The sequence below is a fragment of the Astatotilapia calliptera genome, chromosome 13 (assembly GCF_964374335.1).
Source record: "Astatotilapia calliptera chromosome 13, fAstCal68.1, whole genome shotgun sequence".
In the NCBI taxonomy this organism is placed as follows: Eukaryota; Metazoa; Chordata; class Actinopteri; order Cichliformes; family Cichlidae; genus Astatotilapia; species Astatotilapia calliptera.
This window is the reverse complement of record NC_137434.1, coordinates 22,859,998-22,883,541: the sequence shown is the minus strand read 5'-3', so window position 1 is coordinate 22,883,541 and position 23,544 is coordinate 22,859,998. Positions and strand designations below refer to the sequence as shown.

The 23,544-nt window shown below is 39.6% G+C and overlaps 2 protein-coding genes across 4 annotated transcripts; one reads left to right on the top strand and one right to left on the bottom strand.

Annotated features, from left to right (window-relative positions):
- The first annotated feature begins 95 nt into the window (after positions 1–95).
- On the top strand, positions 96–16,825 carry abcg5 (ATP-binding cassette, sub-family G (WHITE), member 5). The gene is made up of 14 exons (XM_026190049.2): positions 96–395; positions 624–745; positions 890–1,026; positions 3,250–3,348; positions 4,244–4,376; positions 5,590–5,729; positions 8,055–8,184; positions 8,312–8,525; positions 8,743–8,948; positions 14,253–14,391; positions 14,520–14,593; positions 14,734–14,845; positions 14,974–15,086; positions 15,396–16,825. Exons 1-14 carry the CDS (start codon positions 229–231, stop codon positions 15,578–15,580), a joined length of 1,971 nt encoding a protein of 656 aa, XP_026045834.2. The 5' UTR covers positions 96–228; the 3' UTR covers positions 15,581–16,825.
- dync2li1 (dynein, cytoplasmic 2, light intermediate chain 1) lies at positions 16,677–23,407 on the bottom strand. 3 transcript variants are annotated; one of them, XM_026190050.2, is made up of 13 exons: positions 23,306–23,407; positions 23,085–23,211; positions 22,971–23,005; positions 21,995–22,064; positions 21,590–21,678; positions 21,185–21,374; positions 20,499–20,567; positions 20,291–20,368; positions 20,074–20,153; positions 19,510–19,580; positions 19,258–19,355; positions 19,046–19,138; positions 16,677–16,882 (listed from the first exon to the last, which is right to left on the bottom strand). In XM_026190050.2, exons 1-13 carry the CDS (start codon positions 23,317–23,319, stop codon positions 16,820–16,822), a joined length of 1,077 nt encoding a protein of 358 aa, XP_026045835.2. In that variant the 5' UTR covers positions 23,320–23,407; the 3' UTR covers positions 16,677–16,819. The 3 variants fall into 3 exon arrangements, with proteins under 3 accessions (XP_026045835.2, XP_026045837.2, XP_026045836.2); XM_026190052.2 differs by lacking the exon at positions 23,306–23,407 and having other exon boundaries at positions 22,148–23,005; positions 23,085–23,199; XM_026190051.2 differs by lacking the exons at positions 23,085–23,211; positions 23,306–23,407 and having other exon boundaries at positions 22,148–23,078.
- Between the last annotated feature and the right edge of the window lie 137 nt (positions 23,408–23,544).

The window sequence follows — 23,544 nt, the reverse complement described above, 5'->3', positions numbered from 1 at the left end:
AAGGGCTGTGAACTGACTTAGCATGTGTGCTTTTTGTCTTCATTATACAACCTTTGATCAAAGTTCTCTGAGATAACATGACATTTGCGGCGCTCACGCTTCCAGAGAGTCACTACTGATCTCGCGTTTCTGCTGTGTGCAGGCAACAGGCGCAGAAGACAAAGTCTGGGACTGAAACAATATGAACAATCTGATGTGAAACAGATTTGACACAGACCTGGAGGAGACATGAACAGATTTTATTCAATGCAGATGGAGGAGCCGCAGAACGGGAAAGTAAAAGAGTCCTTCAGGTTTGTGGCGGAGGTGAAGAAAGATGTGTGGAGAGACAGCAGAGAGGAGCAATCAGAGCCCACCTGTTCTCTAAGTGTCAGAAAGATCTCCTACACAGTCAGGTAAGTGCTGCTGACAACCAACACGAGTAACTCAAAAACAGACTCAGAGAATTTAACTTAATTTACTCATTATTACTTGACTGTGATTGTCTGATAATCTGATTGTTCATAAAGAGCTGATTCTTCCCACAGCCGAGATAGACATCGTGTTGAAAAAAATAAAATACTAATATCAAAAATACTGTCCTTGTCCTTAAGCGTGTGTGCATATATACATGTGTTTCACAGTGAACGTGTGGGTCCGTGGTGGGACTTACCCTCCTACAGGAAACGATGGACTCGTCAGATCCTGAATGATGTCTCCTTTCATGTTGACAGTGGGCAGATCATGGGCATACTGGGCAACTCAGGTTCGAGGTTCAGTTCAATCCAAGAGCCAAATGTTTAAAGTGAAAAAGAAATACAACGTTTTTTTTATCAGGAAGCGTTAAAAATCAGTTAAATCATGAGTGTTTTATGCATATGTGTCTTTATCTGCACTTTTCATTATAAAGGCTCAGGAAAAACCACATTGCTGGATGCCATCTCAGGGCGGATTGGGAACCAGGGCACGCTGCTGGGAGAAGTCTTCGTTAATGGTAGAAAACTGAAGCAAGAGCAGTATCAGGACTGCTTCTCCTATGTGCTGCAGGTAAGACAAAGAAACGTCCACGCATCAAGATTTAACTCATAGCTTTTACTTATTATCCCAGTATTGCATTTCTATTGATACAATATTGATATAATAAGCATTCATAAATAATTAAAAGTAATATTAATGTTAATATTACATAGTGTTATATGTGTTAATATTATAAACATACAAAATATTATGTGTTAATAACTATTAGGTTACATATAGGTATTACATAAATTACATAAATTACATACAATAAATGTTAAAATAACACAACAATTGTGTTTAAGTTAAATTAACAGACTTTTATTTACACTTATAAGAAAATTGTTTCTCTGTTTAAGTTAATAAAAGCCTTGGGTTGCTTAATATCCTTAACTACCATATCAATTTTGACATTTTTAAACTCGTCATACGCTTTTCTGTTGCTTTATTACAAAAAACATGTACATTTATAAACAATTTACTGTGTAATTTTAAACAGCTGCATAAAAAGCACATTTAAATGGTAATAATATACACAGAAACAAAAGAAAAGCCGTCTAAGACTGCATGACCTCCATACTTTGTTCAAATTTCGGATTCTAATCCTTTCACAACATCAGTTTTTTGGGGGTCAGGAGTTCGAGTGGTTCGATCACTGGATCCTCACGTTCAATATTTGGCCAAAGTGTCATTGTGTAAATACTGAACCCTGGTTTAAAATCACTGCACACCTGAATGATCAACGGTTCAACAAAAAACTTCCTCTATTACTGTTTAAGTTTATTATTAATTATTATTACATTTATTAAGTTGCATACTCTCGCACACACTCAGATGTGCATGCTAGCTAGTGACCGCTTCACACGAGTGGATGGAAAGGGTAAGGCTAAAATAAAATATCAGTTTGACAAACTGAATCCTTAGTAACGTCCAAAAAGCCTCTAAACATTTTTTTTTCACAAAAAAATAAATACAATAATTTCCAGCTACATCTACACAAGTCAAAAGAGGGTCCACAGGCATTCACCAAACATTACAGATACTGACTCCAGTGCATCCATTAGAGTGTCAGTGTGTGCATAGTAGTAAGACATACCTTCACAATGGTAAAGAATTCATGGATTGAAACCCAAATGAAATTTAAAAGATGGGCCCAATCCCATCTTTTAAATTTTGAGCAATCCTGCTAACAATCAGATGGATAACAAACAAAAAGTCAAAGCAGTTGAAATTACATGACTTCTAATAAAGGACAATTTATTCCCAATTCATAATTGTCACAATTGTCACTTAACAGAAGTTGAAACCCAGCAGTGGACGTGTTAGACAAATGATTAATGGGAGACTGAACAGAGTTTAAAGTAATTAGCAAATAAGTTCATGCACATTTCACTTTCCTGTAGTTCACACAAACACTCATTAAACTTTCCACTACAGTTTCAACTGCAGCTGGCCTCATGCACATAGCCTGTATGTATTTAGTTTTGCCTGTGGTTGTACAAACCGCCACAAACTCAATGAACATTCTGCAGTAACTCCTGAAAAGCTGCCCTGGCCTCCGTATGAAATTAACTTAAGACCCCTGATAGCCTCCTCATATATGTAATCTCGCAATGAGAGGTGCTCAAGTGTATCCAAAGCCTGAATTAAAAACACTGGTTTAAAACCAGCCTTGCTTCTTTTCAAATCATCTCTCCCCTCTAGCTGATAGCTCCCCCTTCTGCTCTCTAAGCCTCGTCATTAACTTCCGCTGCTAAGCTGTAGATGAGGAGGTGATATGAGCTCCTCATATTAAAGTCATTCAGATGAGAGAATAAGGAGAAGTGGGATTGGGAGGCACCATGTGTTAATTGAAGCAGGCAGCAGGTTCAGCTGGTTTAAGTCATGCGCCTGTGCCTGTGTGTGTACACACATCTGAGGCAAAGGTATATTACAGATGGGTCGCACTGGCATATATGAACATAGACGTTTGTGAGGATATACCGGTATGCTCACTGTACGGGGATGTGCTACAAAGATGCTATAGATGGAGAGAGTATGACATAAAAGTATCCAGTCCAAACATATACTTCCATTTGTTTACTGATGACCACTCAAGAGAAATACTGAGATGTTTTCTTAATCCATCTCCTTGAGGAATAGAGGTGGTAGTTTCTAGTTTTAAGGTGACCAAATCACAATTTACAGTGTTTTTTTGTGTCTAGTTTCTTTTCTGTTAATGCCCTGTTTTCTCTTTCTACCATTCTTTTCCAGAGCGATAACTTGCTGAGTTATCTGACAGTGGAGGAGACTCTGACCTACACAGCTCAGCTGGCCCTGCGGAAACGCTCGGCTGAAGCTATCAAGAAAAAGGTGACTTTAGAGCTGCGTCTGGGTATTTCTTTCATTATTTTCTTAAACCTGGCATCTCTGCCTGCTACAGAACATATCCCAAAAAATAAATAAATAAATAAATTACAGGCTGATGGATATCAGTATCCACTAAGATGTCAGCACACAAACAGTTTCAGTGCTTATTTGGATGATCAGCTTAATCTTAGAAGGTGCATTGCTGTGTTGTTTTATATTTTAGGTTAGTTAAGTATGGCTGAGTTATTGCTTCACAGAGAGTCGTGTGCAGCATCAAGATGACTGAGAATGTGTTACAATTTGTTACAGATCTCTTTGCTTACAGCACATAAATGCTGCAAATGCCCATTTTTAAAAAAAGAGTACCTGCCTGACCTGACATTTAAGAACGGCAGGTCAGTTGTTCTCAGCCTAATATTTTGTTTGAGTCCCTCGCTCTGAAATATTTCCAAACTGTAAAAACAGGAAAATATTGCTTCTCCTAATCTTGTGGAGCAAATACACTCATCAAGGTCTAATGAAGCTCATGTGGTGCTTGGCACCAGCAGTGGGTCCTTTGGATCTTGTAAGTTTAAAGTGGAAACAAGATGAGTTTTTTTCTGGTGCTGGTTGCTTCCAGTTTTTTCTTTCTTGTTCTTTTGAACATTATTTTTTTAGACTGTGTAGATTGTTGCTGAGGTCAGACTCAAACCCCTGAGCAAATTTCTGAGTATTGTTCCCATGAGCAGGGTGATTATTTGAAGAGTTCACAGCAAATCTTTTCATAATAATGAGGGGATTTTATTCCAAAGTTTTAGCTGATCAATGTATAATATCTCCTGCAGGCCCTTTTTTAGTAGATTTGCTAATAGTTGTAACTCTTGTCTCACCTGAACCTTGACCTCTGGCTCCCATGTAGGTGTCAGCAGTGATGGCTGAGCTGAGCCTTAGTCACGTGGCCCACAGTGTTATTGGAGGTCAGGTTTTCCCTGGGATCTCCGGGGGTGAGCGCCGAAGGGTCTCCATTGCCAGTCAGTTACTTCAGGACCCAAGTGAGTAGTGCACCTCAGGAGATCACCTGAGGAGATTTACACAAGTTCATCTCTGACCAACCTGTTTCCTCCAAAGCAAACATTTGCTGTCGGTTTATATCAAAATAATGAGGTGACGCAGAGTAAAAGTCATTAATCACTCAAATCTTCACTTTTAATAGATGTAAAATAGATAATAAGAGGGATTAGAAGTGATTTTCAAAGACTTTGGCAGATAAAAGAAAATAATTATATATAACATGCTTTCATAAAATGTTTCAAAATATGTCTTTGGTGGAGTCGTGAAAAGGAAAGTTTCAATGAGGTTGTGTCTGAACTTTGACTGGGCCATTGCACCACCTTGATTATTTTCTTTTTCAGTCATTCTGTTGTAGATTTGCTGCTGCTTGTTTGTCAGACTAGCAAACTGCCAAAACAGGACTGCATATAGTCCCGTGAAAACTTTCTTTTTTCCCACGACTGTGGGAGAATGCAGCAGAGGGAGGCAGAAGGATCAGGCGCATTAGAACAGTGGAAAGTTCACCACATAACCTGTCTCTCCCCAGAAGAGTTATGAAGTCCACACTGGAGAAAAACAAAAGGATCTAAGTGAGACAGGAGTAAGAAGAGACAGAGAAAAGGGAGAGATGGAGAAGAGTAATAAAGGACTGGGTTATCACACCGTAAGGGGAATGAGCAGAAGCCCACCTCAGTGTGTGTGTGTGTGTGTGTGTGTGTGTGTGTGTGTGTGTGTGTGTGTGTGTGTGTGTATCCCAGGTGTAGTTTATCAGGACTTCAGTCCTCTGGGGAGGATGGAGGGTCTCAGTCCTCATTCAGGATTAAAATGCCCATGAACACACTCACACACACACACAGAGTCACACACAGAGTAATGAGGAGTTCCCATTCGGTGACTCTCCAATCAACCAGGAAATGAATTAATCTCACAATTAAAGTATCTGCTAATTCCACTCTGCTTTCATAATGCGAAGAGCCAATCTTTTAATTGTCCTAATTAGAGTAATTAACTAAAAAAAAGAGAACTCACTTATCTCCGCAAGTTAAGTCGGCTCCACAGAGAGTCCTGCAATGTGCCACTTAATAAAAAGTACATCTGAGAGTTTTTACTTAGAAGGAAAAAGTTATTGTCCTGCCTTTCACTTATTCTCAGTGTTTCACTGCGTGACAAACCTGCAGTGACAGCAGTGATGTCATTGGGATGCTGTCGTTGCAGGGGTGATCCTATTGGATGAGCCGACCACTGGTCTGGACAGCATGACCGCCAATCAGATTGTAGTGCTGTTGGCAGAGCTGGCCAGGAGAGACCGTATCGTCATAGTAACTATCCACCAACCACGCTCTGAGCTCTTCAGGGTGGGTTTTTGAGAAGAACTGGTGAAAAAGAGAATGAATGGCTTGTAGAGTCAAACTCACACCTATGTGCCAACATCAGCTACATTTATCTAACTCACAGCTAAAGAACTTGTTTTGTTTTTTTATCAGAATTACACCACTTCATATATTAGACACATATTAAGAAAACATTTTGGTTACACTGTACACATGAGTCTTTGATCCTTTGATAGTGAATGTTTTGTGAAAAGTTGCATGCTGATGGAATCAAAGGAGCTTGAAAAGAAAAGCGTCTGGACTTCTTTAAGTTACTTGAAGACGTTTCACCTCTCATCCGAGAAGCTTCTTCAGTTCTAAGGTCAAATGGCGGAGAGTCCCAGATATAAACCCAGTGGGAGTATCCCGCCAAAGAGGGACAAAAGGACCCCCTGATGATCCTCTAATCATCTGAGCCAAGGTGTGAAAATGGGTGTGGGTCCCAATCAGCCAGGGTTTCGGGTGAGCTCATTGTGAAACCTGGCCCCACCTTATCATGCGAATTCCTGAGGTCAGATGGCCCAGGATGTGAGTGGGCGTTAAGGCGTCTGGGGAGGGAACTCAAAACTGGATTATAGATGGCAGAGAGTTGGTGTCGTAAACCACCGCCTGTGTTCAAAGATGGTCGCTCACAGTGGACATAAATGGCTTCTTTCACTCCTCTTTCAAACCATCTGTCCTCTCTGTCCAAAATGTGAACGTTGACATCCTCGAAAGAGTGTCCTTTGACCTTAAGATGCAGATGGACTGCTGAGTCTTGTCCTGTGGAGGTGGCTCTTCTATGTTGTGCCATGCGCTTGTGAAGTGGCTGTTTGGTCTCTCCAATGTAGAGGTCTGGGCATTCCTCGCTGCACTGTACAGCATACACCACGTTGTTAAGTTTGTGTTTTGGAGTTTTGTCTTTCAGGTGAACCAGTTTTTGTCTGAGTGTGTTGCTGGGTCTGAAATGCACCGGGATGTCATGCTTGGAGAAAACTCTCCTGAGTTTTTCTGATACACCGGCTACATAGGGGATGACAATGTTGTTGCGTCTGTCTTTCTTATCCTCCCTCGCTGGTGTCTGATCTTCTTTTCTGTGCATCTTTGCTGACTTTATGAACGCCCATTTAGGATAACTGCATGTTTTGAGTGCTTCCTTTACATGTGTTCCTTCTTTTTTCCCTTCAGGCTTAGAGGGAACATGTTCTGCCCGGTGGTGTAGGGTCCTAATCACTCCAAGTTTGTGTTCCAGAGGGTGATGGGAGTCAAAGGGGAGGTACTGGTCCGTGTGTGTGGGCTTCCGGTAAACTTCGATGTTGAGGTTGCCGTTCTCTTCAATGTGCACAGCGCAGTCCAGGAAAGGCAAACAGTCGTCCTTTGTGTCTTCCCTGGTGAACTTGATGTTTTTATCCACAGCGTTAATGTGCGCAGTGAAGGATTCCACTTCTTGTGTCTTGATTTTGACCCAGGTGTCGTCTACATATCTGTACCAGTGGCTGGGTACTCTTCCTTTGAAAGAGCCAAGAGCCTTCCTTTCCACTTCCTCCATGTAAAGGTTGGCTACAATAGGTGACACGGGGGAGCCCATGGCACAGCCATGTTTTTGTCTTTAGAAGCCTTCGTTGTATTTGAAGTATGTTGTGGTGAGGCAGAGGTCTAACAGTGTGCAGATCTGATCGGGTGTGAAGTTGGTCCTGTCTTCTAAGGAGCTGTCTTCTTGTAGTCATTTTCTGACAGTCTCCATGGCCGCTGTGGTGGGTATGCAAGTGAAGAGAGAGACTACATCAAAGGACCCCATGGTTTCATCTGGGTCCAGGGTAAGTTTCTGAACCTTGTCGGTGAAGTCGGTGGAGTTCTTGATGTGGTGTGGGGTGTTCCCCACGAGAGGAGCAAGGATGGTAGCAAGGTGTTTAGCAATGTTATAAGTGGCTGAGTTTATGCTACTGACTATGGGTCTGAGTGGGACACCTTCCTTGTGGAGGTCAGGGGCCAGGTTTCACAATGAGCTCACCCGAAACCCTGGCTGATTGGGACCCACACCCATTTTCACACCTTGGCTCAGATGATTAGAGGATCATCAGGGGATCCTTCTGTCCCTCTTTGGTGGGGGGGGGGGGGGGGGGGATACTCCCACTGGGTTTAAATCTGGGACTCTCCACCATTTGACCTTAGAACTGAAGAAGCTTCTCGGATGAAAGGTGAAACATCTTCAAGCAACTTAAAGAAGTCCAGACGCTTTTCTTTGCGAGCTCCTGTGACAACGATGACTGAGAACCTTCACAGACATGCTGATGGAATAATATTGTTTCTTTGTGTGTGTCTACCTCCAAGGTGTTCAACAGGATAGCTATAATGAGTCGTGGGGAGCTAGTATTTTGTGGACAAACAGAAGAGATGGTGGATTTCTTCAGCCAATGTGGATATGAGTGTCCAGAGTACTGCAACCCCTTTGACATCTATGGTACAGTATGACAGGACCCAGCACACTGCACGGTGTTGTGTTTTTATTATAAGTCTTCTTTTTTTTTTTTAAAAAAGATGATTTTTCCATAGCTTGAACATTAAAAATTCAATTTGATGTCAAACAGTTGACTTCACCTCAGTGGACACACGCAGCAGCGAGAGGGAGGCAGCCACATTCACTCGCATGCATGAAATCACTTCAGCCTATCAGAGGTCTACCATCTACCAGAGCATGCTGGAAAAAATGGAGCAGAGCTTGCAGAGATCAGACAAGCCCGCCATACCCTTTAAGAGCAAAGAGTCACCCAGCGGTGCTGCCAAACTTGGAGTTCTCCTCAGGTCAGTGTGCTTGTACACACCACCAATAAATCACTATTTAAAACTGAAATATGATCACAATATTCCAGGTACAAATTACAAATGTCACTTAGTGTGCTGCTTTATAAAAGACATGTAACATATACAGATTACTTCCATGCATCATGATGATTTTTTTGTAGGGTATCAGTAGGTAAAACATTTGCTCATTAATTTTGCCTTTCTGTTCTGTGTGCAGGCGCACAGTAAGAAACCTGTCCAGAGACAGGATGGGTGTTCTGATGCGTCTATCCCAGAACCTGATTTATGGTCTGTTTGTGGCCTTCTTCGTCATACATTTAGACATCGACGTCACTAAGGGTGCTGTGCAGGACCGCATCGGCATAATCTATCAGAGCATCGGTGCTTCACCATACACGGGCATGCTGAACGCCGTCGCTCTCTGTGAGTTCCGCCAACACCAAACATCTGCTCACCAGGATGAATTAGTACATTTACATTTGCACGTCCCAAACACCAGGATGTTGCCTGACAGTTTTATATTAAAAAAAAGAGGAAGCTGGATAAAAACTTTGAGTCAGTAACTTGAAAACATGATTTTTTTCTTATTCAAAGACTAAATTAAAACATAACTCAGAAGCAGCTTTGCTCAGTGCTAGTACTGACTCTTGATTCAGGATAATGTTGGCTTCCTTCTCTTGGACAGACAGATCCAATGAAGAGCTAATAAAAGCAGTTTCAACACTTGGAATCAACTCCAGATTCCTTTATCCGCTTATAGAAAACACACACACACAGAGGGATTAGGTATCAATTAATTTTGAACTTCTGAAAATATCTCAAATTGACTTTAATTCCTAATCAGCTAAATGCAATACTCTTGTTCAAACCCTTGAATTAAAGCTTAATATCTGCACATCAGTGACATCGTGACTAAATTGCACTGTTTGACCACTGTGGTGGTGTACCGAAACAAAATCACAAAAAATGTATCACTGTTTGAAAATGTATGGACTTAACTGTATAAAATGCTGAAAATAACAATTAGACAAGACAAAAGACAAAATGTGAATGTCGACTTTGTTGTCCATACATTCACTTAATCTATGTGACGTTACAGCACATCTCTGTGCATGTTTCTAACAACACTTAATCCACAGGAGGTGGGTACTTGTTAGTTCTGTGAAATGGATATGAGGCATGTTTATCGCAGCTGTGTGTGAGGCCACTTCCCCCTGATTCAGTTGTAAAATCACTTTAATTTCTTACTTACTTTTGTCACCTTTGGCAAAACTGTGTAAAGTCTAGCTTAATCTTGGATGTTAAAGGTATGTAGACTATTGGAGATAAGAATACATGAAAGAAAAAATGTCTATTAGAAGACCGTGCATGAAGTCATACTTTAGTTGCTGAGGAGATCCTTCAGTTTACATATTTGAAATGATCATTGGGTGTTCATGACCTTTAATCTGTTCAGAGCTCAATGAACCCGAGTGCCATTTTACCTACAAACCTAGAGAACCTACAATACAGTACAATATTGTGTGCACATAGATTTCCATGATTAACAGTTTTATGGGTTTTTTAATAATGCATGCTTTGACTTAAGATAACATCAAATACAGGGAGAGAAAAATTTGCACTAAGTCTCCTGTCAGCATTTTATAAACTACAACCACAGCAGTGTCTTGATCTTTTATAGAGGACTTGTGACCGCCTTTTAACCCACTTTATTTTTAATGTCAGAGAGATTTATGATTTTTATTTGTGGTTTAACAAATAATTTGGTCGTTAGTGGCTTTGTTCAATATCTGGGAGACTTATTTAATGAGTGAAAAAGTAAGGTTAAGAAAAGGACAACAATCAATAGACAAAATAAAATACAACTATTTCCAAAAAGGCTCTATTGGAATGTGGGTTTCAGTGATAGGAATGGATGAATGAATCATCTTGGCTGTATTTCCTTACTGTCGGTGACACCCTTCGTCATTTACAAGGTTTTATCAAAACATAATAAAAATGTTCCAGTTCTTGCCAGATCTGACAGGTAGAGATAAACCTCAGATGAAAAACAACACTTGACATATCACACAGTGTCATCATATAGGCCAGAAAGCAGAAGCACTTTGTAAAAAATTGAGTACACCATGATTCAGTAGCTTGTAAAACCACCTTTAGCAGTCTTACTACATCAGTCTCTCACACGGAGGGATTTTTGAACACTATTCTTTACAGCATTGCTTCAGTTCATTGAGGTTTGCAGGCATTTGTCTCTAGAGAGCCATTCTGTTAGAGATTTGCTGCTGAGCTTGGGATCATTGTCCTATTATTCTGTTAGCCAAGCTGTAGCTGTAAGACTGTCAGTCTGACTCAAACCAAATCAAATGCCCTCCACTCCCACAGCTGACAGTTAATAGGTGTTTGTGTGGATATGTTGTGTTTGGATTTCTCAGAATGTGACACTGTGCCTTACAGCCAAACATCTCCACCAAGGACATTGTTCCAGATGTCTCGTGGTGTCTTCAGCTGCAACTTTAAACCTACAGTACACTGTGCTGCCATGTAGAGAGAAGAGATTTTCCCCTGGAAACCCTTTTTAAACAAGCCATACTTGATCAGTCTACTTTTCTTTGTGTGCGTGTGCGTGTGTGTGTGTGTGTGTGTGTCAGAGGTGTGGACTCGAGTCACATGACTTGGACTCGAGTCAGACTCGAGTCATTAATTTTATGACTTTAGACTTGACTTGAAAAAATGTTCTAAGACTTGTGACTTGACTTGGACTTTTACACCAATGACTTGGGACTTGAATTGGACTTGAACCGGTTTACTTGAAAAGACTTGATATTTTACCCCAAATATAAAATTTAACATGCATATTATATAGAGATTGAAAATGTGACGTCATTCACGGGTAGAACCGCAAAGGATTCTGGGAACTCGTGGCAAGCGGTACTAACGCACGCAGGCTTTCAATTGAAATCAGTCACACAGCGATAAAAAGAAACACAAAAATGTCAAGAAGCTGTTGTATTATTAACTGCAATAGCCGGTCGCATGACAGCCACGGGAAGCCGACGGGTAAAGAGATCGGTTGGTCGTTGAAGAGAAATTGTTCGAGCCATGTTTCCAAAGTAACAAAGACGCGACGGATGGCCTGGATTGCAGCCATTCAAAGATCAAATATAACGTCCCAGAACACTCCAGCTCACAGGTTAGTCTGCTCCAAGCATTTACACGAAGGTCAGTGTTTTTTAGTAGTTAATACGTCATTTTCATAACATAATTGGTGATATAGGTTACAAGCAAGTCTGGCGCTGAACAGAAATTGTCGCGCTATGCTCCTTTATTTATTGTGCATAAATAGTGAATTGTCCTGACACAATATTGCGTTTCGCTTCTGTTATTATGGTACATTGACAAAAACATATACTTTTATTCACAGGATAAAACAGGTTTTTTGTATCACTAATTGCCCAGTATGATTACAGCATACAATATTGTTGTCACTGCTACATTTCTGTGATGCTACCAGAAATTATTTCCACTACTAATTAATTACCGTTGAGCTCAAAGGTCCTATTAATAAACGGTTAACGAATGTGTATTTATGACGACGATTTGTGAGACTGGTAAACTTATGATACGTACGATGGTCTTTCGTTCTACACGGTGCATTTCAAGGTCCTGTACCCATCCGTCGGTAAACTGTACCTGAGCTTGTTGCAGTGACCTGAAGTTACTAAACTTCATGAGTGTATGCACTCACTCCAAGAACCGTATAATTATAAATATGCATATAAATATGCTACAATGAGATAGCTGACTTTATCTAACTAGCAAATGTTTTCCAGGCTACGTTGGTGATTCAGTTTTTTTTAATGTGTATGATATTTTTGTCATGCGATTTTAAAGTCGGTCCTACAAGCGCATCCAAGAATAACATGCAGCTTATCTCAGAACTGTCGGTGAAAATTATTCTTGGAGCTAAGTTTAATTGAGCTGCATTTTATAGAGGTGCAATTTCACAATTTGTGTATATTTTCTAAGTTCACTATTTTGTCATGTGTTGAGAAAAACACAGATTAAAAAATTACATGGTCTAATATTTACATTTAGCATAACTGCAACATTATTTTTTCGTTTTTTTTTTTTAAAGACTCGAAAGGACTTGAAATTCAAAGTTTCAGACTTGTGACTTGACTCGGACTTTTACACCAGTGACTTGAGACTCGACTCTGACTTGCCTGACATTACTTGAGACTTGACTTGAGACTTGAGGATAAAGACTTGAGACTTACTTGAGACTTGCAAAACAATGACTTGGTCCCACCTCTGGTGTGTGTGTGTGTGTGTGTGTGTGTGTGTGTGTGTGTGTGTGTGTGTGTGTGTGTGTGTGCTGTCTTGAACGTAAACTTTTAACTATTTTATGCTAACCGGGCTCAGTAGAGTCTGAATTGCAGCTGTGGGGTTTTTTGCAGTTTCCATGAGCATAGAAAATAAATTTGCTCCGACGTCCACTCCTGGGAAGGCTGCCAACTGTTTTGAACTCTTTCTCACTGTAGAATGATGTCTTTATAAGCCTATAATAATTACTTCTTAAAGATTATATCTAACATCTTTATTGTTTGGCATAGATAGGGATGATTGGACATGCTGATGTTTAATTAACTGTGTGCATTTGATCATCAGCACCTACCTGCTACTTACCTCCTTAATTCCTTTGGCAGTAGTAAAGATGTACTTAGTTTTTCATGTACTGCTTCTGCATTTTGGTTTAGTTAATAATAACATGGTGCAATATGTCATCTGTTGTTTTTAATCTGCGCTTGTATTTACCTAATTTGGGGGACCAGATGATTTTTATTATGTCTTGATATATAAAACCTAAGAGAGTATACTTTCTCTTTCCTATGACTGTATCAACATAGTCTAAAATCTTGGCTTCAGGTCTCCAGCCCTCACAGACACTGAGGAGAATAGATGTGATAAACGATTGGGCTGAGCTGAAGTCAGCCTCTGTAAACACTCAAACAATCAGAGGTTGTGCTTGGGGATATCATTGTGACCTTCAGTCTCAGAGATAACAACTGATAGGATTCAATGAAAAGCTTTTTTTTTTTTTTTTTTTTTTAAAGAAACAGGCCCATCAAGTTGTCTTGGTAAATTCTTGGCATAAAAACAAGAACACCTGAAATATGGAGCGATTGCAAAAATGCATAATCGCCATCATCCTGTTAAAGGAAAGCCCTTTTGATATATTTTGTTTTCATATGCATGCTTTCAGTTATGAGACAATAGAACAGAATGAACTGTTCATTATAATATGCAGATTTTAAAGTACTGGAACTGAATGAAATATGGAAAAGGTAAAACTCCACTTAAGAAATTTTTCTGGGTTTTGTACTCTTGAAATCATCATATTTTTCCCAGTTTAATGTAAATTTAAAAACTGCAAGCAAAACAACATTAAGCCTTTTATACATACATGTGCATGTGCACAATCACTCAGCATTATTATATCCCTTGAATAATCAGTCTCAGATTTGGCAGGCATCAATATTTGACAGTATTCATTTATCTAATTTATATCTATTAAATATAATAAAGTTACTCTTTAAAAAATAAAGGAATAGGGTCAGGGTTTGTTTTTTGTTGTTTTTTTTTTTTTCAGATTTGGTTGATTTTATATCGAATGGACCAGAAGTCACTTTTATCTTTTTTGCACCCTTTCTGTTTTTATACTCACAGTCCCAGCATTGCGAGCCATCGGTGATCAGGAGAGTCAGGATGGACTCTACACTAAATGGCAAATGTTCTTGGCCTACATCTTCCACATCCTGCCCCTCAGCATCCTGAGTGTCTTCATCTTCACCTCCTTCCTTTACTGGTTGGTCATAAACTTGATGTGTTTTTGTGTTGGCGGTGGAAGAAGCACATTTATCCACTCAAGGATTTTGGTTTCATAGTCATCAATGTCTCTCCTGTGTGATTGTCTCTGCCTTGCTTTGCTCTCAGGACAGTGGGGATGCATCCGGAAGGTTTGCGCTTCCTGTGTTTCACTGCTGTAGTTCTGGTGCCGCATGTTATAGGTGAGCCAATTAAATAAAAGGGTAAAGTGCTATTTTGGGGGGCACAAATTGGTTGAATGCATTTAATAGCCACGTTTCCACTTTCTTTATCTTTTAGCTGCACATATTCATGTTTGTTTGTTTTTTTCCACTCTCATCAGGTGAGTTGCTGACTGTGGTGCTACTAGGTGTGGTCCAAGACCCTAACATGGTCAACACTGGAGTGGCTCTACTCAATATTGCAGGGATAGTGGTGGGATCTGGCTTTCTAAGGTAAAATCCCAAATATGCTTAACTTTATGATGAGAAAACTTGTGATTTAGAATTTATTGAAAATGAAGGTATAATAATGCTAACTCTCAGGACATATGCTCACTTTCCTCTCCTCTTCTTTGCAACAGGAGCACCGAGCAGATGCCACAGGTCTTTCAGTGGCTCAGTTACCTGACTTTCCAGAAGTACAGCTGTGAGCTGCTCATAGTCACGGAGTTTCATGGTCTCCAGTTCACATGCAGTAAGTTCATTTTTAACATGGGATCATCCTATGCTAGAGGGAATGCTATTTTGTTAATTTGGCCAATATCTACACTATTCTGCGAGTAGTGTAGAGGATAAAGCAGGAAAGATCATTAGAAATAACTGATTTCAATTATCTGTCTTACATTTGATCTTTCTGCTATTGGTCCTTTTAAGACTGATTTATAAAGGATGGGTTCAGGATCAGTGGTCAAAGTCACTCAGCAGCACTTACAGTCATTTAGACTAAAAGGCACTTTCAGAAGATGAAATCTCTTAACACTTTTTTGTGTTTTTGTGATTACAGATAATTCCACATCTTTGCCGGGAGCTTGTGTGGTCACCCATGGCAATCAGATCATTGAGGAGGGTTATCCTGGCGCATTGTCCCGATACACACTAGACTTTGTTCTCCTCTACGCTTTCCTGCCTGCTCTGCTGCTGCTGGGCATAATTAGCTTTAAGATCAGGGACAAGGTTGTGCGTCACTAAGCCCACAAACACACCTTTGTGGGTAAAATCTTCTTTTTAAGTTAAGCTTATAAAGCATTTATGTTATGAAATTCACTATTCAGAGATGACCTACACCCACCACTGTATTAGGTACACCGTACCCTTTTTGCTTTCTTGATAATAAAGGGATGGACATTTTCAGCAATACTCAACAGACTGTTTAAATGATGGCCACCTGGTAGCAGCCCAAAGTGTGCTAGGAAAATAAATTACACCACCAGCAACAAACTCAACCACTGATATAAGACAGGATTCATGTTTAGTTTTTGTTGCTGATTATGCCAAATGTTGACCCTACCATGCAAATGTCATAGCAGAAATCCAGACTTTTGGTGAGTTTGTGTGATTTGTACCCTCGGTTTCTCTTTTCTAAGCTGACTGGAGTGGCACATGATGCCACTGAAGCCCAATTGCTTTAAGGTTTGACGTGTTACGCATTCAGAGATGCACTTCTGCTTATCATAACGAGCGCTTTTGAGTTACTGTTGCTTTCCTATCAGTTTGAGGCATTCTGACAATCAAAAAGCCATATTTTCTTTTTCAGAACATTCTCCTTAAACCCAAGAGATGGTTGCACTGGAAAATCCTAGTAGATCAGCAGTTTTAGAAACACTTCGACCTGCCTATCTGGCAGCAACTATGTCATGATCAAAGTCGCTTAAATCCTCTTACTTTCAAATGCACGCTTTGAATTTCAATGTCTTACATTGTTACCACGTGATTATCAGATTAAACATTTGTGTTAAAGCACTTTAACAGGTATACCTAATAAAGTGGTAGTATAAGCACTTAGAATAAGTTTAAATGTTTACACTTGATGCACACAATGTAGTACAGCACGGTTTATCTCTGTTCACTGGGATGAAGCCATGCACATTAAAACACTTAAACATCTGCAGATGTTCTGTAAACTACTTGAAACATGTTACCTGAAAAACGAGCATGTTTATGGCATGTACAGTTTTCTTGTGGTAACCTTAATCCTAGAACCACTGATGGCCGGGAAGAAAAAAAACATAAATTTGTTTGTTTTGTTTGGAAGAACAAACATTATTATTGGTAAGCTAAAACTATATTTTTCTTGATTAAAATGTCAGCATTTATTTATGTAATTATAGAAAAGTACAACAGAAAATATAATACAAAAGTAAACAAATAGAATATATATACCCTGTACATTATAACATGTTGTATGTGTGTAATAAAGCAGAAGATATCTCATGTCTCCAGCTCTAGACCTTTCCATGATTTCGCTGCATTCCTTTTATACTGCTCCAACTCCTGAAAAACAGACAGATGTAACACTTTTCACATATTACTGAGGCAATACAAGAAAATCAAAACAGTGCAGGTAAATGCAAAAACACACGCTACTGTGAAGAAATACTCAAGACTAAATCTGATGATGCAGATGAAGGAAGGTTCCACCAAAGGCAAACGTTTTCAATCTTGTTCTAATTTTACTGTTATAAATTTTAACATACACTCAACAAAAATATAAACGCAACACCTTTGTTACTGCTCCCATTCCCCATGGGATGGACGTAGAGACCTAAAATTCATTCCAGATACACAATATAACCATCCCTCCCAAACAGTGGTCACAAATCAGTCCAAATGTGTGGTAGTGGGCACATCTGCTATATTGAGATAATCCATCCCACCTCACAGGTGTGCCACATCAGGATGCTGATCTGACATCATGAGTAGTGCACAGGTGTACCTCAGACTGCCCACAACAAAAGGCCACCCTGGAATGTGCAGTTTTTTGCGCTATTGGGGGTCTTATATTTTTGTTGAGTGTATAACATGCCAACTTTGGCGTATCGAGTTTGAGATGCAGCCCTCTGGTTTTTTCCAGCTGAACATTGCACGTCTGACCTTGTTTGACTCCAGGGACGACTGGCACACACCTGAATGCTCCACACTTCGAAAATGCCAAAACGTCTACGTCTACAGAGGCGCTCACACCTCAGAGCAGTACTGTGAAACTTTCTTTTTTTTATATCAGTGTAAATAACCACAAGACACTGAAGCGCCTAAACTACAACAAATACACATTAACTAGGGGAAAACAGAACTATAGTTAATTAGCTTAAAACTCTTAAGATTGGTCTTTATTTGTATTCGTACTGAACTATGCATTTATACATTTTTACTTCGCAAACCTATCTCTAAATTCATTGTGTTGTCTCTCAAATAAAGAGGTCATTTCTGACTACCATGATCTGCTGAGATTCTTTTTAATCCAGACTAGAGGGTGCTGTCTAGAAAGGAGTTTCTCAAGACTTATTTGGAATTAACCTTTAGCCTGTTTTTCTATTGAGTTCTCAGACCACACAATGGCTGAGTGAAACGACGAGCGCCAGGTGAAAGTCAGTCAGCGATAACAGCCGGTGACTCCATCGGGTTACTGCAGTTCAAGTTCCAGAGTGGCACTATTGCAGGCAGGAATGAAGACAGCTAATCTCTAAGTTTATCACCACAGGATATAAAGTTACAGCCTGTTCATTTCAAGACAGAATCACTACTAGAAACAGACTACTGAAGGACAAAGTGTTACTTTGGAACATTAACCTTCTTTAAGATGTCGAATGAGTTTCTCCATTTGTATATTTTGTACAGCGTACACAGTTTTTAACTCTGTTACCCACGCCAAACAGGCCATGTCATTCGATTGATTTGTCTGTTTGTTTAGCTATGTTTGTTTGTTTAGCTATGCAGGATTACTCAGAATGTTATATGAACAGATTTGCATTGAATTTTTACCACAGCCTCGAACGCAACAATACAAATCTGGATTTGGATGCAGGAATTTTTGGGGGATATTTTACTATTGGGAGATGGAAAAATTAGACATCACATGATATCTTTGCAAATTCATATAAAATTGAAATAAGGAAAATCGGATAATGTCAAACTGAACTGAAGTCAGATATCCTTCTGGATCCAGAGACTGAAGTCCTTCTGTCATTTCGACCTTGCAATTTCAGACTGCCCTTAATAGTGTTTAAAAAAAGAAATATACAATATATTTTTATTCTGACTATTAATATATTATATATTCATTAGCTTTTGTAACTTTGTATCCCACGAGCTTGTCATTTTAAGCAGGGTTATTATTTTATAAACACACATATCTTAACAGCCTCTTTTATCTGGGCTGCCATTATGTCTAATCCCTTTATCAAATGAAACTGTGCTATGTCACAGAAACTTATCTTCTTCATTTTGCGTTAAATGCTTTAGTGATTTATTATCTTCCTAAATACTTGCTACCCCTCAGAAGGAGGACAAAAGTCAGGGTCACGAATCTGAGATAAGTGAATGGGAATTCTGATTACCACTGATTAACCACCGTACTGCCAACTCATGAGTCAAGAGACTTGACTGCAGTAGGTCTGTCAAAATAAATGCAATTCAAACACGTATATAAAGTATTACCTGGTCTTTCTGGGCTCTCATGGCATCAATCTGAGGCTCACTGTACTGGGGATCTTTGGCTGGATCCTTTAGCTCTCTCTGCTCATTTGTACTCTGCAATGACAAAGTTGGTTAGACGAACAGATGCTTTTAAATCATGCAAAAGAAAAAGTAGTTTGTCTACATAAGTTGGATTTTGCAGAAGACAAACATGTTGCCAGAAGCTTAACTACCTCTGGGGGGAAGACACGCTCATACACTTTCTTCCAGAGGTCTTTTGGATTTTTAGCATGGAGAGACGTTATATCCACATCGACAGTAGGTGGGGAACCTATATTAACAGATTTTAAATAAAATATCACACCAAATGTTAAATAAAGGAGGGTGGATTTAAAGGAGATGTTTTGTTTCATCACAGAGTTTTGTAGTTTATTCAAAACTTGAAGACATTTCTACTTTTGGCTACTGGGGGGCGCTGTGCTCACCTATTTGACCGAAGGAATCAGAGCCTGCCAGAATGATGAGCGGCTTGAGGGGGTCAGAGGAAACAGTTTTCCTGATTACAGAAAAAAAGAACAAGAAAAACAGTATTACAGCTAAAACATTAACCAACAGACCCTAACATAGACAGCATTTTACATTTTTTTTGAAATTCTCAATGAGAGCAACACACATTTTCCCTTCAAGAAACAATGACAGTTGTTGTAAGTAGCAGCCATGCTCCTTTAAATGCAATATCTAATACCTCCATCATAAACAAAGGTAAAGATTATAGACTTCTGAGTGTGTATATCTATCTGGAGCTGTCCCATCACATGATTATATAACTAAAGTGAATATCCTAAGCTCACACTGTTTATGAAAACCTGTTCTATATCATACAATTTTTATACAGTACAAAAATGTAAATAAATCTGCAATGAGACTGTGAAATCTAGTATTATCAAGCATTAGTGGTAACATTAAAGTAACTCTATTGACACTATAATCTAAAATGAAAGCCCATGCCCATTACTGCTTTGTGTTCAATGTTGCTTTATCCTCCTCACCCTCTCTCCAAACCGAAAGCCAGGTGCAAGAAGAAGCTCTTGGTTTTTGATATAAGGCTCTCTGATTTGATGCTAGTGAACTAATCAAAGCATTAGGAGACACAAACACAAATACAAAGCGGTGGTTAGAGACAGCAAACTATAAGAAATATATGAAAAAGTGCAAAATTATTTGTTAAATACAAATGTGCTGCAGGAGCATTAAAAACGTTCTTACAACGAGAGAGGCCACGTAGTAATGAGCAATAAAACGCAGTGTTTTACTGACAACTTTCTTCTTGTCAGAGTCAAATTCCTGAAAAGCAGATGGGAAAATTGGAAATCTTATATACAAATATTACTGAAATTTATGATCTAATAATAATTCTGTGTACGTGTCTTTTTTTAATAAATCATTTAAAAAGAGTACAAATAGTGTGTTTTACCTGGAAGATGTCGTACTTGCTGCCGATGATGAGCAGAGGAACAGGAAAGGGACTGATCAACTCTCTGTCCTGCTGACAGAATCACAGTTAACTCTGGAGACAGCACCGGCCTTACACACTTTTACACTTTTAGTTGAGATTTGCTTTTTGTTCCCTCTGACAATAAAATATCTATTTTCACCATCTTGGTTGCATTTGTCAGGTCAATGCAAATTTTACTTTGTGACATTTGAGTGTTTAAAAAGCCAGAGGCATGAGTAGTTCATGTAAACACTTTAAATATGCAACTTGTTACGGATGCCTCAGTGCACCAGCACATTTACCCATTGATGACTGTTTTTTTTATCATCCTTATTAATCTGCAGTCTCTTTGTGCTGCATCCCTTGTGCTGATCGACTGTAGAGGCTCACCTGTATCACCATAAACCCTGAGGAGGCAGAGCTGCCTTTTCCCTCAGTGCTTTTTACAGTCTATTATGTATTAGCTGAGATGGAAGTTACTTGTGATCCTGTTCTTGGTTACATTAATTTAGTCTAACGATATTGATATTATTAGATAATACATGGTTAAAGAAATTTGCTTCATCTCACATGTTGAGTTCCTTTGAGTCGTGGATTTAGAAATTGTAACACAGCTATAAAATTGCTGTAATACAAATTGTATGTGTAATGAGACAAGGTCTTACAGGATAGTCTTTAGGTAAGACACGTGCTGCTGAGTGGCTGGGAGTCTGGTGTTTGACTCCGGATTTGGATTTCTGTACTTGGGAGGAGGTTCTCTCTAGGTGAGCCTGTGCAGCCTGCAGTAGCTTCTCCATTGTTCCCCACAGAGCGTTGGGTTTAGACAGGTCCAGGACGAAGATGACTGAGAGACAGCTGAACAAGACAGGAAAGGAAAGATGGTTTTCCTCTGAGGTTCAGACCAAGAAAACATTCTTCTTCTCTACTGACATGACATTGCTGTTCAAGAGATTCAGATTTTAAAGATACAAATAATAATCTGAACAGAAAAGATAAATAACATAATTCACACTGTGAATGTGTCAAATACTGACCCCTATTCAAAAGCAGGATATTTGTAAGAGACCTACCTGATGGTGACAGGAGTGATGGGGATCTGGACGAGGTCTGACAAAGAGGTCCCTCCTCCCAGCTCCCATAGGTGGGCTATGTCTTTAGGCTGAAATAAGTATATAACAGTTTTATCTTGAAGTTACATAAACATCCAGTGCAACCCTAACCCTCTATGGCTTGTTCCACATTTCAGCTGCATTTAATACCAAGAACTAAAATATTTACTTGCATAATGAGCACATCCTGCCACATAAGTACACTAAACGTACTCTCTAATGTGGTCACTGTGCTGAAATACTGGAAGGAAGTTCCTTCCTACTAACGCAAATAAAACATATACAGCATAAGGTGTATAACCACATTTGTCTTCTCATTTTTAAGAGACTAAAGCAAAGTGTCCAAGACTAAAAGGATTTACTTACCGTGTTGTGTCCTCGTGCTCGTCTGCCAAAAGTGTACTCCAAGGCCAGAGTTGGTTTGGATAGTTCATCTCTAGTAGACAAAAAAAAGTGTGTTTATACAAAGTATGATGTCATGAAACTAACTTGTGCTTTTGGTTAAATATTTTACAGTACCTCATTCGTGTGTTTTCTCTAGATCAGCAGAGACACACTACACTTCCTTCTGGCCTTCTCTGTATTTCTCCATTAACACTCTCAAAGCAAACGGTACATCTGTAGAGGTCGTTCTAGACATGAGCCACACTGCTGCTCACCAATCATCACCCCGTTTCCCAAACAAAGCTTAAACTCTTTCCCATATCTTCATGGTATGTCTTAACAACTCTATCCCTCTGTTGTCACTACAGCTCTGCACATCACGCTTGTTCTTGAAAATCACTACACTTCTTTTCCATTTCTCAGGCATCCTCTCACTCTTCAAGAGTCCACTCTTAGCTCACAGCTGCCATCACTTCCTCCTTACTGAACTGTCCTCCTCTCTCTCATTTTCTTCATTCATTAGCTCTTCAAACTACTTCATCTTCTCAACAGCCTCTCATCATTCATTAGTACACTTCCTTCCAGCTCAATCTTGCCGCCAAGCTAATTTTCTTTCCTTAGTGCCGAGCCTCACATAAGCCTTTCCTTATGTGAGGCAGATCTACATGCTTTCCCAAATTTTTATTTGTTAACCCCTCCCTTTGAATAATTGCCAGCACTCCCTCATCCCACCACCAGGTACTCCTTATGTCAATAGGATACACCAAATACTTTCTTGGCAATCTCCCTAAACACTTCAGCCATATAAAAGCTTTGCCAAATATTGACTGTGAAAGGATCAGCTTTAGCTTTCGTGTTTCACTTTGCATGGTGTAAACTGCCCCTGCAATGGGTCTGAATAGTGAATATGAAGAGGGGTTTAGAGCACTCTAGTCTGCCCGGGCATCATCATACCAACCTGTCCAAGCACCTGAGGAGAATGGACGTTTTGCCCTAAAAAATAAACGGATGTGAGTTTACGCAGTACAGTAACAAGATACAAGCGCTTCCGTGTGAAATCAGTGACACACACCCCAGCTTTGCTCCCCATCAGAAGCACCGTCCGCTCGTTCACAGCCTCTCCACCGTCCCTCTCCTCTGCACCTCCGCTCTCCCGGCTGTGGACCTCCGCCGCAGCCAGCTCCCATAATGTGTCCGAGCTGACCCATACGAGACGAGACGGGACGAGTCGGTCGACAGATATTACTGTTATCACAGTAAACAGTTATAATGATAAAATAAAGTAATTCTCACCTTATTTTTGGCATCGAGCTCGATGGCTAGCGAAGGCTACACAGCTAATAGGAAGGCTAACCGTTATAAACGTAACCAAAGCAACAGCGCGTTTTGATGACGTAACCATCTTATGTTTTAATGGACATTGTGGGATATGTAGTTTTACGCAGACAGACTATAAACTTGTAAAATACATTTCCATATTGTCATATCTACAATCTGCTATATGCCAACAATGTTTTAAATTAAGGTATCCT

Excerpts from the sequence above, each read along its gene's own strand:
- abcg5 (XM_026190049.2), top strand. The coding sequence starts at position 229 with ATGAACAGATTTTATTCAATGCAGATGGAGGAGCCGCAGAACGGGAAA. Across the intron at positions 396-623 it reads AAGATCTCCTACACAGTCAG|TGAACGTGTGGGTCCGTGGT; the intron begins GTAAGTGCTGCT and ends TGTGTTTCACAG. Across the intron at positions 8,185-8,311 it reads CAACCCCTTTGACATCTATG|TTGACTTCACCTCAGTGGAC; the intron begins GTACAGTATGAC and ends GATGTCAAACAG.
- dync2li1 (XM_026190050.2), bottom strand. Across the intron at positions 21,375-21,589 it reads ATCACTCCTGTCACCATCAG|CTGTCTCTCAGTCATCTTCG; the intron begins GTAGGTCTCTTA and ends TGTCTTGTTCAG. Across the intron at positions 16,883-19,045 it reads TGAGAGCCCAGAAAGACCAG|GAGTTGGAGCAGTATAAAAG; the intron begins GTAATACTTTAT and ends TCTGTTTTTCAG.